The 19,246-nt window shown below is 36.6% G+C and overlaps 2 protein-coding genes across 2 annotated transcripts in view; both read right to left on the bottom strand.

The window, feature by feature from the left end:
- Positions 1 to 5,167, bottom strand: part of LOC148833099 (dual specificity calcium/calmodulin-dependent 3',5'-cyclic nucleotide phosphodiesterase 1C-like) — a 199,908-nt gene extending 194,741 nt beyond the window's left edge. The window contains exon 1 of the mRNA XM_088919132.1: positions 4,903 to 5,167. Coding sequence (XP_088775258.1) covers positions 4,903 to 5,167 — 265 coding nt within the window. The remainder of the gene's footprint in view (positions 1 to 4,902) is intronic.
- A 10,421-nt stretch (positions 5,168 to 15,588) lies between these two features.
- On the bottom strand, positions 15,589 to 19,156 carry lsm5 (LSM5 homolog, U6 small nuclear RNA and mRNA degradation associated). Its single transcript, XM_088918595.1, has 6 exons — positions 19,019 to 19,156; positions 18,788 to 18,915; positions 17,705 to 17,800; positions 17,139 to 17,166; positions 16,517 to 16,589; positions 15,589 to 15,858 (listed from the first exon to the last, which is right to left on the bottom strand). Exons 2-6 carry the CDS (start codon positions 18,831 to 18,833, stop codon positions 15,826 to 15,828), a joined length of 276 nt encoding a protein of 91 aa, XP_088774721.1. The 5' UTR covers positions 18,834 to 18,915; positions 19,019 to 19,156; the 3' UTR covers positions 15,589 to 15,825.
- Between the last annotated feature and the right edge of the window lie 90 nt (positions 19,157 to 19,246).

Below are 19,246 nucleotides of genomic sequence, written 5' to 3'. Positions count from 1 at the left end.
GGGACCAATTAAACTTGCTATCTAATTAACCATAGACAACTGATTCAAAACTTGTAAATACTTAATATATAGTGTATGTCTGGACAACTGCTATCTTACATCTATCTTACTGTACATCTTTTAAGTATACTGACAGCAAACATCAACTTTTTACAGTAGCCTAGCATATTTTGGCACATCAGGCACAGCAGGTTAGGTTAGCATTATATTAGCTACAACTCAGTCATGTTATAGATGACCAGGGTTAAGCTCAATGTAAATGGATACAGTATGTGACAAACCAGCAAGCCACACAGAAGCTTCATCTCTTATCTCTTGTCTCTTCTGCTGCCCAGCAGGTAATTTATAGCACAGTACCCTAAGGCCTGGCTAATGAACGCCTGACGTACTGTATAAATACTGAGGAACTGCATACTAGCATACTTTTAAAGACAGGCACAAGAGTCCATTACTGTTTTTAAAGCTACTTTTTTTTTCAAACCAGTGTGAAAGAAATCATTAGGGAAAACAAAGCAATCAGAAATATCTGAATTCAATGAACAAATTCAGATCCACTTTGGATGTTATTAGTGCTTTACCACTAATAATGTCTTTACTGCAAAATTCAGACATTCCCCATTGTAACTGAGAGAAGAATGGAACTAGAGAATTGCAATACATTGAACAAAGGTATTTTATTTCAGTATGATTTTACCTTTCCTTCTAGTACTGAACAGAGAATCGAAGAACATTCCTCCTGACACACTGGAGGGAATGCGTTAATTACACACACATGTAGAATAATCTTTTCTTTACTAGGTCAATCCGCTCTAGATTTAGAGGGTACATAATGTAAAATAATGACTCATAAAAATATGTTCCAGCAACCGTAAAACCTATTACTCTGCCAATGAGAACCCAGGTGAAAAGAAAGCTGCAGAATAATAGATTTATGAAACATTTGAAGTAACAGCCAAGATAACCACTCTTGTATGTCACTGTAGTGTATCTTCCAAACATGCCTTTAGTGTGCTGGTTGTTCTTAATATTTATTCTTGTAAGAGCCATGGAAAATATAACTGGTATATAGGTACTGTACTGTACATCACAGGTAAACTATTGTCTTTGAAAGTAAACCTGACCTGAAAACTTTCAGATAGCTGTAAACGACTTCTAAATCACCAGAGACCCACAGGAATGCAGCCTGCATATAGAAAAGAAACTAATTTCCTACTTTACAATTATTAAAATGTATTAATAATTTTGTCACCAAATGCATTATTTCCTAAAGTACCTTCCTGTTTATTTCTTATTTTGGGAGGTGATATCCAGCGCTCACCCTTTAATATCAGTTTATTCTGAAATATGACTTTTTCTGTTCAGGACCGTTGTGTTTTGTTGTAGTGGCTAGACGTGGCCCCTCTTGCTCAATTGATTGTGAGTATCTAGGTGGCTGACTGAGCATCTCATTCATCTGTGTCAGAAAAGAACCCTTGCTATCAGCTTTGACAACACGGCTGATCTGAAAGGTCCTTTCAAAAGATAGAATACAGCGGCTACAGAAACCTTGAAATAACACTTGTAGTTAATTTCAGGTGCTTCAGGTGGGTAGCACAGCCTTTTCGCCACTGTATGTGCTTAGGGTGAAACCAAGACTGTCCCTGTGTTTTAAATTAGCCTTCCAAAACTTTGAACTACCCATCCATCATCATCTCTCTCTAACTTTCTGTTGGATTCCTCTGGGATTTACCAGTTTTCACCTGACATACAAATCACCACAACCACCAGGAAACTCTCTCCCTCTTCCCAGCGGAGCAAAATGGCTCCACGGAGAGTGGTAACTGCTCCTATTCCCTTAATTGTCTAGGGAAAGCCAACTGCACTCCTTTGACCAAAACGACGAGCAAATAATTTCTTTAGGGTTCCCAGAAAGATTAACCCTCTCCAAGCACGGAGTATGATTCTTAGATGCAGAAAAACAGCTTCAGGTTGCTGTTTCGTAGCCAAATCCATTTGCAGCTCAGTGTTTTTAATGTGTGCAAACAATTATTTTTTCATTATAGAAAGAGTGTTACTCAAAAATGCCTTATGTTTTTTGCATGCATGCTAATTAAATCGTTAAGATATAATGTATGATGATGTAAGTTATTATCTGTAAAACTCCAAACAAATTCGTTTTGAAGATCTCACATATGATGTCATATATGATGGTGTTAACAAATGTGAGGTTAACATAAATTTAACTACACAAAAAGCTTTTATGAACATTTCCCATTTGGGATGTTTACTTTTTCCAGGTCAAATGCAATTTTTTTTTCTTACCCACAAATACACATACTGTAAATACTGAATCATCTGTAAATGTGATCATCACAATTTTGTTCTTCATTTATTACTGGAAAAATGCATAGGTACATAAAGGCTTGGGTTCAATTTGTACTTAATGTTAATTGCTTATTAGAGCAAGAACTGTTATTATTGCAAATCCTAAAATGGACTAAGAGTTAATAGAGAAAATTTGCTAAAATGCTAAATGCTAAAATTTACTGTCAAAGTCGATGAATACCTCTATAAAAGATCTTCCATGTGAACAAGGACACTGTTTTAAGAAGTTTGAATGTTTGGTTTACTGCTAGCTCTATATAATAAAAATAATTACTTTGGTGGCAATTGTAGAAGTACTTATTGAAAAACATTGGTGGACTATTTCAGGATGCTTTATTTCATACTTTATACTTTTATTCTAATATCTATATGGAGTCTTGATAGTAATTGTGTCATTTTGTGGTAATATTTCAGGTTCCATTTTAAGATAAGTACGGTAGAATAGAATTGAGATCAAAGTATAATAAAAATCTAAACCAACAGCCCATTCAGGCTGTCAAAGCGTCCTATGAATTAAATGATGCCAGCAGGATCTTTCACTTTTATGATATGTTACATTGAATAACTGTTCTGTGAACTAATCCAAAAATTTCACCCTCCTTCCTTGTGATAACATTGTTTCATCTATTGATTTTGAATACAATTGTATTATGTTCTCATGCTTCTTCGTGAGATTTACTGATCTACAGTACCAATTAATTTGGAAAAAATATCTTGAACCGCGTCTTCATTTATTCATTTAAATATTTGGAAAACCTCTGTCTATTCTGCTGTGAGCTGTAACCTGGTGATGATTAACAGATTTAGCTGTTTCAATCTGACAGTACCACTCACTGCCTTCAGGCTGAGAACACGTCTAGCTGCCCTCCACTTGACCTTTTTCAAAGCATCTATAGATCTTTTCTGACCTGGCGACAGACTTGGAAACATTGCTCTGTGTGTAGTGGAACTGGAGTATTGTATAGTCCCATTATAATGGAAGGATTTTCTCAGTTCCCATACCAGTTAAGTTCTGATTTCCCAGAGTTCTGCTTATACAGTACGTCTGCTAAAAAGTCATTTTTTTAATTAACAGTCAGTTTAGTACTCTACATTCATGACCAATTCTGTACTAAGCCCTTGGTATACACAAGAGGCTGCATCAAAGTTGGGGAAAATCCTATACTTTACATTGTATATTAGTATGAATGTTCATAATGTTTGTCTATTTCTTTTTCTGCATGGGGCTGCTTTTTGTCATAACCGTCAGATTAAAACAGCTCACATGCTAAGAGATTCAGCTATAGGAGAAATATGTGTGTATGAGCTCTCCATCACAGCAACACTTTGGTCTCTTACCTCTTATTCCCTTCTTAATCACTTCTCCACAACGTCTGGGTAAGTAACTCATATGGTATTAGTCACAGAATATAGACCACACAAGAAAATATACAATATACAAAGGAAGGAGTACCTTTCTGTTAATTCCATGGTGAAAACAGCACAAAAATGTTTTTGTTTTTATTAAATGTTTAAACAAGCCTAGATAGATGCATAATTCTCAATGACACAATACTCAAAGATAATCATCATCTGTTGGAAATTAGATGGTTAAAACTACATTCAGCATTCTCTGTCAAACGTTTCTCTGTCATTGCCATCACTGTGGAGAGATTCTGGAAGTAGTGCTGGATCTGTGCTGGAATTAAAAAAAAACTAAATTCTGAAGTGCCTGAAATCTAATGAAAATCCATCCTTAATTCAGGTTTTGAAAGTGATATGTGTTCTTTGAAAAACATATTTGCATTTTCATATCAGACCTTTTGTTTCAATTAATGGATTAGAAGTAATGCATTGCAATAATAGATGTACATATAGTTAACAAACTAGGAAACTACATAAGATAATACAGTCTCGTCCTTTGTGAGGTGGCTAATTTTTCATAGAGGTGAAGTTCAGTTAAGATTCCTCCAATATGGAAAACTTATAACCCAGAAACTTGTCCTCTTTGAACAAGTGTATTACTCCGTGTTACTTCACATTGTTAGAGCGTTATTTTGTGTCTACTACAAAAACTAAAAATATACAACTGCAATTACAGAAATCCAACTGTTTTTAAAAACAACACAAACCTTAGAGCATAAAAGTTTCAGTTCTGGTGATACTGTACGTACTGTAAGAGTTTCGGTTTCTGCTCATTGTAAATATTGTATCGCTTATGTTTTGTGTAGCGTTTTACACATTTCAGCAGTGTAGTTATGTAGTCAATGTAACAGATTAGAAATATAGTTATATGATTTCAATAAATACGAAATGAACTTATTCTAGCATTATAAAAACAACACTAGTTACAGTATGTCACTGTGAGACACGACTCCGTTTGCAGTATACTTCAACGGTTAGCCGGAAAATGTTTAGATTGTATGCGTTGCAGCTTTGCAATTTATTCCTTTATATTTCCTTCGCCTACATCATCGTTAAGGCAGTCTGTATGTTTTTTCAGTCTCGAAGTTGATTATGATTGAATAATTCCGTCTCCGAGGAAACGGACCAACTTACCGGCGCTAACGCTGCCTGTGGGCTCTGCCTCCGACTCCAAGCCCCGTGCGTAGTCCCCGCTCTCCTGCGTCTTCAGCACCTCGGAGAGCGACTGCCTTGTGCTCTGCTTTGTCCTCTGGGTTGAAAACACATTCGTGCGATTGAAGCTTCGTCTCTTTCCACGGATGGATTCCGGAGCTGACTGGCTCCTCTCCGACTCCGGGTCCGAACCCACTTGGACCACGGCGTTCTTCGATCTGGTCAAAGCAGATGTTACGGAGCCCATCCCTGCATTTGCTGCAATTTTCCTTTTTAAAAAAAAAACAAACAAACCTCGTAGCCCGTTTATAGACGAGCGTCTTTTTTCGTTTCGTCGTTCTTTATTGCAGGTTTAGATCAGCTTGTAGTAAAAACTTTCCCGTAATGTAGATGGAGCGTATCGTGTTTAGCTTCAGTAATCAAAATGTGGAAAAAGACGCCAAAAACTTAAGCGCCATGAATTACTCTGAATTGCATCCATAGGTCTTAGTTGTCTTTTAATACAGATTGTTGTCTTCCTTTTTGTCTTTCTTGTCTTTTGTTACAGTGGCGCTCTCAGGATAGCGAGCACAGTGTGAAGTTTTCTAATACACGATACAGATCATATAGGCGTCTCACATGATTTTTTTTTTTTAATCAGAGTTTCCTTTGCCGTTACTGTCAATTGACACAGCGTCCACATAAAAAAAGTCCGGTGTCTGAAGTGGATATCGTCACATGGACCAAGTTGCAGTTTAGTTTTCCACTTGACTAATATCAGCTCCCCAAGGCAAATCGAATGACGTAAGCAGATGGTTGTAATTAGTCTGGCTAGTTTTTCTGTCGAGACGCACCAGCACACTGACTAAAAGAAACTGCAAAAATCGAGCGTCAGATTAGACAAATCTGTCTCTGTTTACAGCTGTGAAGGTGAAAGTAGTAAGTACAGGTTAACTTCTCTTCTCGGTCACATGCATATAGTATAGGATAGCCTGGTTACGTCGTATGTACAGTTAGTAGTTTTAAATGACTAATTAGCCCGCCAATGTTTGCAGTATTGATTCATGGTATAGTTTAAGTAACTAGTGGGCTTCTTAAGAAAATACACTCTTGCACATGTATGAATGTATAATTTCAGAAGGACTGGGGATAAACTCAGATCGCTTGGAGATTCTTGAGCTGGTTAATTTGCAAATTTGGAACATGAACTTTCTGTACTATAAATAAAGTCGTGGTATAGTTCACAAGAAGGACTTTTGTGTTTGTGTTAGGTAAAGCCACATCTTGTACTGTGACTTTGTCATTTGCACTCGAGGGCAAAGAATGTCATGCAAATCTTTATTAAATTATCAGCAAAGTATTAAGTGCTTCCCTCAAGTGCAGCCCAGGTGTGCTTCTGTTAAGTCACCACTCAGCGTTGATAAGGTGGGTGTCCTCTCCCTTCAGTGGGTGAACCCTTCTTTTGATTTCAGGCCCTGTAACATTACTTGAATGATGAATATAAAGACAGTATATTCAAAATAAACCAAGAGTAGGTGATGGCAATAAATCAGCACTGATCCATTTTAGCTCCAGTCCAACAACTGTGAAGCAGTTTTGCTAAGAAGAAGGAAGCTGTCTTCAGTGACAATGCATCTGTCAGTATTAATTTTGAGTGTGTCATGAACACCTGTTTTTCCAATAAGGCCATATCTGAAAACCTGAAGACAGGCTTTTTACTGAGCTCCAATTTTCTCATTGTGTATTTTATACAACTGTTCCTAATGACTATCATTACTTTTCAGTTTCTCAGTAAGTGTTCACTGGCACAGGAGAAGTCACTGATTGCTCGGAATGTCCCACTCAGAAGAGTAACAGGGATCTTTAACTTCAGCCTCAAACACTACCATTTGTTACTTATCAATTAACACTTACAAGATTCAAGATAAGTTTAACATCCTGGTTACCCCACATTTACAGTTTAAGCCATGATCTTAAGTTGTCCATATGTACAAATAAATAACCTAGGAAATTCATAAATGACAGGCCAATCCAAAACTTGCCCATCAATGAGAAACTATTACAGCCATTATCCATTACATTATTGAGTAACTCAAAGAGAAAGCTTCACTACAATGCATTACCATCTTATTGGAAAAACAAAGAAAGGAAAAGACATATAACCATGACGTGAAGCCATGTTTGCAGGATTTACAAAATAAATCTGTTGTTCAATTAATAGATATTGAGCACACAAGAGCAGGAATGTTGTATAGTACACATACTGAATACAAAATGAAAATGTGACGATGTGTGAGTCTTTTTATATGGATTAAAGCTGCTCTTTAGCTGTACAACCTTCATCACACAGCAATGATAAATATGGGAGTTCAATATATTAATTGTTTGGAGTATGACAATTCTTCAGCCTATAAATATCATTTAAAAACTATTTATACTCCTTGAACCACACTGCCAGACATAAATGTAGTCATATTACAAATCTGCTCCAGTATGTATAAAAAGTAATTTAAGCAACTGAATAGGCTAGTATTCTTACCCATTACCCTAGCATGAACAAGGGAATAGGAGCACAATTATTAACAAGAATGTGTTGTGACACTATTCATCACTTCATTCTCAGACAGTAACAAAAACCACAAAAAATTGGATGTGAATTCTAGCATTTTCTAAAGGCATATTACAATATTTCCATTAAGACATACCCAAACAGGATACTTAGTTGGTGTTACATAATTAATACTTGGTGGTCTGAATATGTGTTGTATTTCTTATGCATTTCAATATATTTTTAATCATTTTTTCACTGAAGGATGACTATATCTGTATCTGTACATCTAGGGTGTGCTAGTTAATTGGAGCTCACCAGAATGGTAAAAGGTATGATAACAAATTAGATACAAAAAACTTTAGAATTTAGAATATTTATACAGAGCGAGACCTTAAAAAAAGTCTATAAATTAATCTATTAAGTGCCTAAAGTAAATTATGATCAATACTTGGCACATTTTGTTTATTCTGTACAACAGGAGCAATTTGTAAGGGGTGCTAAAAATGGCAGTCTGCAGATCTGCAGTCCTATCAGATACTGAACAACTGTAACACAAAGCAAGGACATTTCAAATGATTTTAATGCCATCCAGCCTTTTCAAAGTGCATTATAAAGTGTGCTTAAAGGTTTTTGATCTGTCTTTTAATGACTGTGATGTGAAAGAGGTGAAACCTCTTATTGCATTTAATTGAGTTTTTACTTTTATGAACAACAAGGCTTTGAGCATTTTACAAAGAAGGCCGTCATTTAATTGCTGAGTGTGTAGTGCTTTTTGTACTTGTCCGCATTTGAGAAGATTTGCAGCTGATTGCTTAAATACAGCTTGTGAAAGACTTCTATCTTGGGTTTGCAAGGCTGTTTAAGTTTTACTTTTTAAATAATGTTTGTCATAGTAATAAACATGCACAGTCACCCATGTACTGTATACATGGGTGAGAAGGGATTTTAATCTAATTTCTTTGTATCAAATGTAAGTGTGTATATCAGACTTTTTTTTACTGAAGGGGAGGTGAAACATTATTTGAATATGCATATCCTATGACATTTTTGTGGCTTGCATTTATTTTTTTACCCCTGCTGCACACAGTCTGAAATTCTATTGCAAAGGTACAATGCTCAATGCCATATGTACCTACAGTACATCACATGCCTAAAGAGGAGTATTTAAAACAATGCGGGTTACCCTTCCCAGTGGCCTCAAACAGCCTCCTGACTTGAAGTGAGAACTGAATAAAGGGGTTAAGACGTCTGTGTTCCTCAAAGGTAGAACAGCAGAAAAAAATAGAAGGGATTATATAGAAAGGGAAATGCCACCACCAAGCAATATTGACCACTTTCCCCTGAACGGCCTTAGTAGGAATTCAAACAGATACAAGTCTTTTCCCCAGGATAACTATAAATATCCAGCTGTGATGAGCAGCTTCCATTAGTGCTTTCTGCTCCATTCTCCTGCGGAGTGGCAGCAGTAAAACAAATTAAGGGCCAGAGGCATAAAAGGAAGAGATGGTTATTCCAAAAGAGGAAAGCTTGTATGTGTACATCCCACCACCGAAGTACAATGAAGTGAGTCTATGTAATTGTCCATTGTCCAAGAAAAAGATGTTTAATGATATACCTACAGGGCAATCCAGTTATGAAACCATAAGAACATAAGGAACATTGCAAATATGATATAAGGAGACTACAGATGTGATCAAAAAGCACAGGGAATCCACTTCAACAACCAGGCTGGTGAATTTGATCCTTGCAACTCTTTATGTACAGAAACACCTCCTGCTCCTCTTCTTAAATGCACATCTTCTTGATTTCTGTTTCTGTCCCTGTGTCCTTGTTTCATTGCTGATCTTTAAACTAACTTCACCACTAACATATATATATATTTTATTTTCAATTTCATGAGCAATACCAAACTACAGAGACCTTCTTCTACAGTATGAGTGTGAGACATAGAAGTCTTGAAGACAGGCCTAATGGAAATCTGTAGTGTGTTTCCAACATAATTCCCAATGTAAAACCATCTCACTGGTTGCTATCTGTCCCCTGCTTTGATCACATGGGTTTATTGCCATAGTGAGGGCCTTTTTATAGGAGTTCCCCAGTGCCGGATCAGACCAATTACTGAGGTTAAATTTAGCAGCACCATGCTTTGACAACAGCCTATTGTGCCTTCCTTCCTGCTTGGCCCAGAAGAGAAAGGAAACACAGCACACGGAGCTGGAGGTGTAGCAGAAGGAATCTCGAGTCCCTCTCTTGAGACCGCTGATGGGTTGTTTATCCTGACTACATTGAGTTTGTTTTCATACCTGTGAAATTAAAAATGCTTAATGTCTCCTTTAACCACAACTGACACCTTGCAATTAATTGGAGGTACATGGAGTTGGCGTGTACTGTTTAATCTTTTCCAAAACACAAGTAATTAAACACTTGGCCAGCAGCCAGGTCGAGACAGGTAGTTTTTGTTGTTCAAAAGCCTTAATTGCTTTTTCCTTCCCAAGTTTCCAAGGTAACTCTGGATCTTTAAATTAAAAATGCCTTATTTTGTTATTGTACTGAATATATTTTGTTATTTTACATTTAAATCATTATTTTAAATAAAAAATACAATTTAAATAAATGAACACGTAGTGAGATTTTCCATTTTGATATCTACAAGAAGATATTATGTAGATGGATACATTTTAATATGCATTTTCTCTATCCAGATTGATACATTTGTCCTGGAAGGGTAGAACACACCCCAGTTTGGAAAACAGTTTAATCTGGGACCACATACATTACAGGCAACTGGGAGGTAGACCAGCAGCTGACAGGTGACTATGTCTCCATCCACTTGGTTTTGTGCCTTGTCTTCTGTGGAGGAACCTGCTACCCCCTGACACCAGGACTGTTCCTGCCTCTGCCAGTGGACGTTCCCTTGCTGTCCCGGCTACGCAGGGTGCAATGGAAACTTCTGTTCTCCACAGACACTATGGGCACACAGTTTTTAATCAGACTATAGAGTTGTCTGGCACTGGACTTTTTAATGTTTTAATTATAAACTTTTTTGTTGTATTCTGTACATTCAATGGAGTGTAATTGCTTTATTGTAATAATTTTATAACTATTAGAATAAGAATATAAGAATAATTCAGAATGTCAAGCTAATATATTTATAATAATTGCTTAAACTTATATAGCGCTTTTCTGGACACTCCACTCAAAGCGCTTTACAGGTAATGGGGACTCCCCTCCACCACCACCAGTGTGCAGCATCCACCTGGATGATGCGACACCAGCCATAGTGCGCCAGAACGCTCACCACACATCAGCTATCAGTGGGGAGGAGAGCAGAGTAATGAAGCCAATTCATAGATAAGGATTATTAGGAGGCCATGATTGGTAAGGGCCAATGGGAAATTTGGCCAGGACGCCGGGGTTACACCCCTACTCTTTTCGAGAAACACCCTGGGATTTTTAATTACCACAGAGAGTCAGGACCTCAGTTTTACATCTCATCCGAAGGACGGCGCCTTTTTACAGTATAATGTCCCCGTCACTTTACTGGGGCATTAGGACCCACATGGACCACAGGGTGAGTGCCCCCTGCTGGCCCCACTAACACCTCTTCCTTAGTTTTTCCCAGGAGGTCTCTCATCCAGGTACTTAGCTGCTTAGCTTCAGTGGGTTGCCATTTGTGAGTTGCAGAGTGATATGGCTGCTGATAATATCCTATGCTTTTTTTGTTATTGTTGCATCGGCAGTGATATCTGATGCTGCTGCAGTCTTTGAAAAATCATAAAAGTTTGTGTGCACCAAATATGGAACTGTGATTTTATTTCCCATGACAAAGACCCGCTTCCTTGTTTTCCTATGGGAAGCAGGAGGAACAGCAGGTGTTTTCAGGGATGACAGCTTTGCCCAATGAAGGGGTCAGTGTAGCAAAGCAAATCTACATACAAAGGTGTGTAGATAAAAGATAAAAGAGCTAAAAGGGAGAAAGCTTGCTTATGGGATTAGATTTAAGGATACTAAGCTTTCTTTTAAACAAGCAAAGTGATGTTTGAAGTGAGGACAAAAGGACAAAGACATTAGTTTCATAAAAGAGAGAAGAGTGTGTTTACTGAGCAGCAGAAAGAGCAGTGGGGACATAATTTGATAAGTGTTAATGTATTTGATCTGAGGCAGCTGGGCTGCACAGTGATTAGCATTGCTGCCTTGTTGCTCATGATCTCTGGGTTCAATTCCTGAGGTGCTCTCTGCATGGTGCTTGAATGGGTGACCTCTGGGTGCTTCACTATGCTAATATTGTGACATAATAAACATCATAAAATTCTGAAACTGATATTTTGTTGTGGGTTAATCCTTTCCTTGTCTCTAATCATTTAAAGAAACCTTTTTCATACATTTTTTAGAACTTAAACTTGAATTATAATGTACGTAGACTACACATACCATATTAAAATAAGGTAAATATATTCCAGTGTTAACAGGATCTGACCACCATGGTGTTTCCCAAATAGAAATGTACATACTAATGGACAAAATGGATGGATACCTCAGTATAGGAATTAAAATAATGAATAATGAGAAGTTGGTGTTGTTTTTAGTTTTCATCTCTGATAGTTTTTAGACACCAGTGCAAAATAGATGAGGAAGAAGAGATTTATCATTTTGAAACAGACAATGGAAAGTACTTCTTGAATGTCCTTCAAGAAAAGACACATTTCTCAAGAAATCTGCCTTGCGTGCTGTATTTAGAAAATATTTTTGTGTCCATAATTCTCAGTTGTAGAATCTTGATTGTTCTACAAGATACGACAGCAGGGTTTGTCCGTGCTGTTAGCGTGCCCTCCTTGTGAGTAATAATTTCATCTCTATGCATTTGTTCAGCAGCACTTGTCTTTGAAACATGGCAGCAAAGGCCCCAAGCAAACTACCATCCACAACCACAGACTGAGCTATAGCGACATGTCAACAAATCCTCCTGCAGGTATAGACTTGGAATTTCTCATGCATGACATGGGTCTGAAAGGTTTTCTCTGAGTTCTGGATGTTTTAAAAGGTCTTCACATGTTAAAAGGTCATTCTTTTGAGGAAACGCACTGAAATGAGCATGAGTGCAGTGATTTTGAACGGACAGCTTTCCTGAAGTGTGAGAAATGTTGGGAGACAGGAATTGCACAGCAGACATACCATCTTTTAAACATTTACCTCATGCTTTTCCATGTACGTTTCCCATTAATTAAACAGGTGTAGCAATCAATGTCACCTCCTTGTTTCCTAGAGATCTCTGACGTAGCTTGTTAAGTCATTCCTTCAGGTGGGAATTTCCTGGTCCCTTCTGAATAATGGATGAGTGCAGTCCAGAGGTCTTAAGACACATTCAGAAGTTACAATATGTACATGTAATGAGCATAATTTACTTATAGCCTCCAGCACTATCTTTCAATAATGTGATAATGTTGACTACTTATAATACAGCTTTGCTAAGCTTGGGTGAAAAGAAACAAAGCTGGTCATTTATCAGACTTTAACTCATATTTAACTATGACCATAACTACACAAGTTAAATTACATATCAATAGGCAATAGTTCTATGTCTCTGTTTTCACTACAAATTACAGATACATTTGGGTCACTTGAAACAAAGTGACTAAACTTTTAGTAGATGACCACCAAAGAACTGAGTTCATACATGGAGTAGAAGATATTTAGTTACATATTTGGCATCACACTATATTTAAGGTGTAGTACCTGAAGCACAATCGACAAATACAGAGAAACGTGTGTACTTCACTAACCCAGAACTGGAAAACCAAGAAAGGTTGTAATAAGGAAGAACGATACTACAAGAAAAATAACCTGACGAAAAAGAAACAAGTGTAGAACTGACAATAAAACTTGTGAATAGCTCATGCCAAATGCTTTTGTTCATCCATCAACAGGACAAAGGTCACTTTGAAAATCCACATCAAAAAAACATTTTGGCAGGGTTGAAGTAATGAAAAGAGAGCAAAACTTAAAACGCTTTAATATATACCTCAACAGACATTTACTGGTGGAACAAGAGCCAAAGATGCAGTCTAACAAATCAATGTTCAATTGTTTCTTAATAATCGTAGGTGAAATATGGAACTTCTGAAACTTACCAACAACCTTGCTTGATGCCCACAATTCTGCAAGGTAGACTGTAACTTGTAAACCCCACACTTGGATTGAAATCAGGTTTCCTTCCACTGTCAAAAAAACAAACGGATGAGTTGCTTCTGGGAAATATGTCCCTGGTGTGAGTGTATGCAAAGAACTGGCGTCTTGTCCAGGGTGTACCCTGCCTTCTGCCCACTGCTACAGGTGCCTTGCAACACAGTATTGGATGAGATGGTTAGAAAACAGATGGATGGATTAGCCAAGAGTAAAGTTTTTTTGCTGTGTAGTCAAGCTTTAAACGCAAACCCACCATTTACCCCCCAGAGGGAACTGTTGAGCCTTTCTGACATCAGCTGAAGTTGCCTGTCATTTTAAAAGTAATGTTAGGAAATGTTCATAGTTTTGCAAAACAAAGCAATTGCATTAATGAACTTGATATTGTTCTAGCCAATGTTTCATTAAAGAGTTCACAACTTTCTACCTTGTCTGTGGAATTTTGTCTCGAGGAACAGTTTACTGTATGTTGTTTGACATCTCATGAGGGTATCATTCTTGTTTTGTCTTGTACAAAATCACAATTAAGACCTCACCCAAATCATCTTCTTTATAAAAAGATAGCACAATGGCTGATACAAAATTTAAAATCTATAGTAAATTAAAACTTGTCAAATGAAAAAAGGGCTTTTGTGCTGTTTGTGTGTGGGATCTCGCACTATTGACTAATATAAGATACACAAGGGTTTTTTAATTACTAGGGAAAGCATTATTTTTATGCACATGGAATACACTACATTGCCTGAGAAACTTTTACGGGTCATTCCAGTTATGACATTTAAGTCTCAAGCGGCCTGAGGAAAAAAGCTTGCCATGACGCATACTGCTAGATCAACACAAATACTCTGGTTGCCGTCTCAATCCCTCAGCTCTACACGACAGAAACAGCACAGGAAAACTGCTGATCACAAGATGTAAATAAGACTGGATATGTGCTGCTTTATCGAAGTTTCAGATAATTGTGCTACAAAGCAATTGTGAACGAAACTAAGTAGGATACATAAGGAGGCTACTGCAAAAGATACCATCTTTATTATTGAGAAGCTTCACCAGATTTTAAAAATTGCAATATGTCATCTTTGTAAAAAATCTATTGTAATTAAACATGTAGTAGTACGTTTGTTATGAATTTGTGTGTTTGTGCCTTTTCTTAAAACAGAGAAAAAGCAGTACATAACTGATGTAATTCCTGTGATGAACTGGTGAACCATTTATGGGGATAAGGGGGAGTCATTAGTTCTCTGCTCTCCTGAGCACTATAGAAGCTTGGAGGAGCTCTTGCCCAATGAGTTAGAGCACTTCTGGTATCAACTTGTTTTGCTGCGTAAAGGGTGGCTGCTGAACATATTCTTGTCACCCAGAATATAAAATCCAGTAGGTTTTATATTTCTGAACAACATCTGAAGCCCTCAATTTGTAAAAACTTTGAGCAATTTCATTTAGACCACTACAACAGGTGATTGATTTACACAGTTTAGGCCAACAGCAATCCGGAATGAAAAGACCAATACTGAGCAGCTGTCAAAGACCACGCGTGGCCATCTGTGACTTAACTGAAACACTGAATTGAGAATCCACATGTTCAAAGTCCTTACAAATTGCTGATTGAACAGGGATCTGCAAGGCCTCTGGCTTATGTAGTTGATGTTAAAAATGAAGCTATAGAGTTTGCAATGGTTTCTGCAGTGCCTGTGCCCTCTAGTGGTTGCATTTGTTATTAAATCTCAGTACCCATTTGAGAGGAAAGCTTTTCCAGAAATGCCTTCAACACAAGTAGCACTCCACATCTCATGAAAAGTCATGGAACTGTGATACCATAAATGATTTAAATGTCCTGTGTTACTGCACTGCAAAAACCAATTGCTTAGCTTTAACAAACATCTGAGCTTAGCTTGACATATTTACTGGTTTTGTCCTGACATTCTCATGTTCATTTTCCATTAAATGCGCCACTCATGTTTCAGTTCCAATAGCATGTTTTTATTACAAAAAACAAATTAGTCTTGCAAGACTTAGCCATAATTCACTCATCACACCTAAAGTGGGTATAGGCATTTTAAACAGGCAAAAATTAAAGAGTTCCCTAAGAAAATGTTTTTCCAAAAAAATAACCTTTATATATAAAACACACAAAAAAGGAAAACTGGAGTGAAGGCAAACTCAAATCCAGAAAAAAGTGAGAATATGTCCTCTCCTCATACTTCAGGTCCTTCACCTCCAGGAATAAGCTGTAAAAAGACATTACGTAAGGAAAGGCATACCAAAATGGTTTTCAAGCTGCAAAAAAGTAGCAGATCTAATTATTTCAAATTAAAAAATGCTTATGTACCATTAAAATGTACAAACATCTCATTGTGCTCTTAAGAAGCAGGACAAATTGTTTTTAAATTTTTTTTGTGCTTGATATTCACTTTTCATTCAGCAAGTTACATCGCTTCCATCAGCTGTATTCAACCAACTCCCTCATTAATAAGGTAGTTTAGTCCTCATGCAACATTTACAAGTCACTTAAATGTATCAGTCTGTCCAATTAATTAATATGATGCCAAAACTATTTAATCAATGTCCAAAATCCATCTGCTTTATCCTTCTAAAAACATAAATAATATGGATGTTTAACAAAGTAAATTGCTGTTATAAAACATGGAACAACACCACATACTTTCTTCCTTAAAAAAAGATTACATTAAAATCATTAATGTTTTAATGTTTTTAAGTTAACAACATCCAATACAAAAACACAAATAATTGCAAGTAAGTAGGCATATCCAGCTTGACAGTGTTGTGGCCTGTCAATTGAGTTCAATTTTAAAGGAATCATTGCCTAAACTGTATAAATCACAAGAAAAGTATCACCATTAGGTTTTCCTTTATTCACACACTTACCATGGTGATGTTGTTTCCATTCAATAAGATCTGATCCAGTTTGGTTATCCTCCTTCCCTCTGGTGTGATCTCACTAAAAAACAAGGCTTCCTGAAATAAACTATGCTACTAATCGATAATCACGAATAGTACAGCCTTAAAATGAAGAGAAAACTAACACAAATAAACAACTTTGTACCCATAAGCAATTCACAAAAATCAAATTCTCTGAAATGAGAACACAAGCGATTTTAATAATGAAAGGTATTTGTGAATTGTGTTAAGACAACACTATGAGTTATTAATTAGCAATTGAAATTAATAATACAACATTGTTGTTGATTACACTTTTATTAAGATTATGAATTTTTTTTATATTTTTCTAATGTCTAAAGGCAATAAAGCTAGAAGTTATTAAAATATTGTCTACTGCACTTCTGTAAAAAAATTACAGTATGATCAAAAATTAACTCTTCAAATGCACGAGTCAAGATGTAAATAAAGTAACAGACATTCTTATGTAAGAAAACAAATTGCAATATGAATATGCATTAATTCAGAGCTCATTCTCATTGAGAATGCCTGTAAAAATCTGAACATCATAGTCATTTCTTATTTTAGCATGAACAAAACAAAACCTTACAATTCAGTGACATCTTCAAGCACCATGTCTGAGAACGCAAGTAAAGGAAAGCATGTTTTACAAAGTTAAAACCATAAATTGTTATGTTTTTTAGTTTTCAGTAATAGATTTAGTATTTTACATCTTATTATATTTTAATGTAAAACAATTCTATTACAGACACTGCATTCTGCATAAGCTTTCATAAAACATATGCCAAGTACAATCTTACTGCAAGAAGTTGAATTTTTATGATGTGACCTTGCTTCACTTTAATGGAATTTTATCTCAAGCAACACAATACACGAGTACTCCACCAGACTATTTTTGTCATGATACAACCTGCCATTCCAAAGAAAAGCAAAGATTCTATTATTCACCAGTTTATGACCCATTTTGAATTACAAAATGTGTCTCTATCTGGTAAATAAGGTTTTCTTGGATGTGCAATCTTGAAATCAATGCTGAAAAAAGACAACATATTGAACAACCAACTAGCTCCATTACTTATTACTATTGATCAAAACTGTCAGTCTTAACTTCACATGTGATGATATACAACATCCATATTACTGTACAAAGGATACTGACAAAGTCATCAAATCCCAACAGAGTGCCGACAATCTCCTTGTCGTTCTTCATCACAATATGAATCCGGGAACCAATACATTTGTCCACAAGCTCTAAAAAAGATAATGGGAGGGGAGAGGAGAGAACAAGGAATACTGTGATAAGATTTCAGCTGTTCAAAACAAGTAACATGATCAAAGAATAAACTGCTCTGAAAAGAAGTTCATTGGATATCATCGACCTCATTAGCAAAATAAATGACAATTTTTTTCTAAAAGAGGAAAATAAACAAAAAAATGGAATTTTACCCTGCTTGCGATAAATACAATGTTTTAATGACGTAAGATCGAGGAAGTTATTACTGTAGCACACAGCGTGAGACGGCAAAGAATAACCATACAATATGATGTGGAATTGTTTTATCTACAAGAGAATAATAATCCAAAACTTCTGGAGTGTTAGAGACGCTGATGCCGTGTACCCCATGGGCATATTACACATATTTATTTATTACAGTAAATGTCCTGGCTTTATAAACAGATCCATTGCACCATGGAAATGATCGTTTGTTCCCTACTGCCTTATCTGGTTAATTAATAACATGACTAGATGGACATAGCTAGGTATAATTTCACATTAGCGAACATAAACCGTCAACGAACGCTTCTACTTTTTTTTTTGTTCTTTCTTACTTTTTGGCAAATATTCGGCTAAACACTACAGCAAAGATTAAGACAGTACCGCGTTTGGACTGTTTAGAAATGGGCCAAGTCATAAAACAAATTAGTAATTTACAGGAAAGTTGCGTATAGACAAACTTAGCATTACAGTGCAATGAGGGACAGATACATAACTGCAACTCAATACTTCAATTCATAATTTAAAAAGACCAAAAACGAACGACTGGGTTAATTCATTGACCACCTGCACGTCCTTATTAAAACCGGCCAGTTGGCAGTCTTAGGCTATAGACGCGTCTGGTATATTTTTTTAGATTGTAAAAGAGGCTAATTTACACCACCGACAGTACTACGTAGGTAGGTCTTAGTACTTCAACAACTTCGCGTTAAAATGTTTTGCTTCACTTTTAATTCACATACCAAGCGGGAGCAACTGTGAAGGGTTTGTCGCCGGAGCCGCCGCCATGTTTGAAGGAAGGTAGACTCGACCAATCGAAGAAAACTTCAACGTGCCAATCAGACAGAAACAATCAACACCCGAACGTCACCTAATGTATATTAGAAAACAGAGTGTTGTGATGCGCTCTTTTAGTCGCACGAGAACCAGACATAGAGGAGATACAAAATAATTAACTTCACCGAGTAGTGTACCTCAAAGCTTTTTCCTACTGGCGTTTAAACATCCAATCTTTTAGACGCATTCAAAACATTGGACTAGGGCGTTTGATTAAGTTGACAGTATTAATAAGTATTCTCATGACTGTTCCCAAGATTTTTTTCCGTTTTTTTTAATAACCTAGCGAAGACTGCTCAGGCCTCTGCCATATGACGAATCATGCAGTACTTAATCACCAAACGTATGCGATCTAAAATGTCAGG

The sequence above is a fragment of the Atractosteus spatula genome, chromosome 6 (genome assembly GCF_055471065.1).
Source record: "Atractosteus spatula isolate fAtrSpa1 chromosome 6, fAtrSpa1.hap1, whole genome shotgun sequence".
Classification (NCBI taxonomy): Eukaryota; Metazoa; Chordata; class Actinopteri; order Semionotiformes; family Lepisosteidae; genus Atractosteus; species Atractosteus spatula.
Note: the sequence above shows the minus strand (reverse complement) of the source record. Positions and strands in the feature narration are given on the sequence as shown.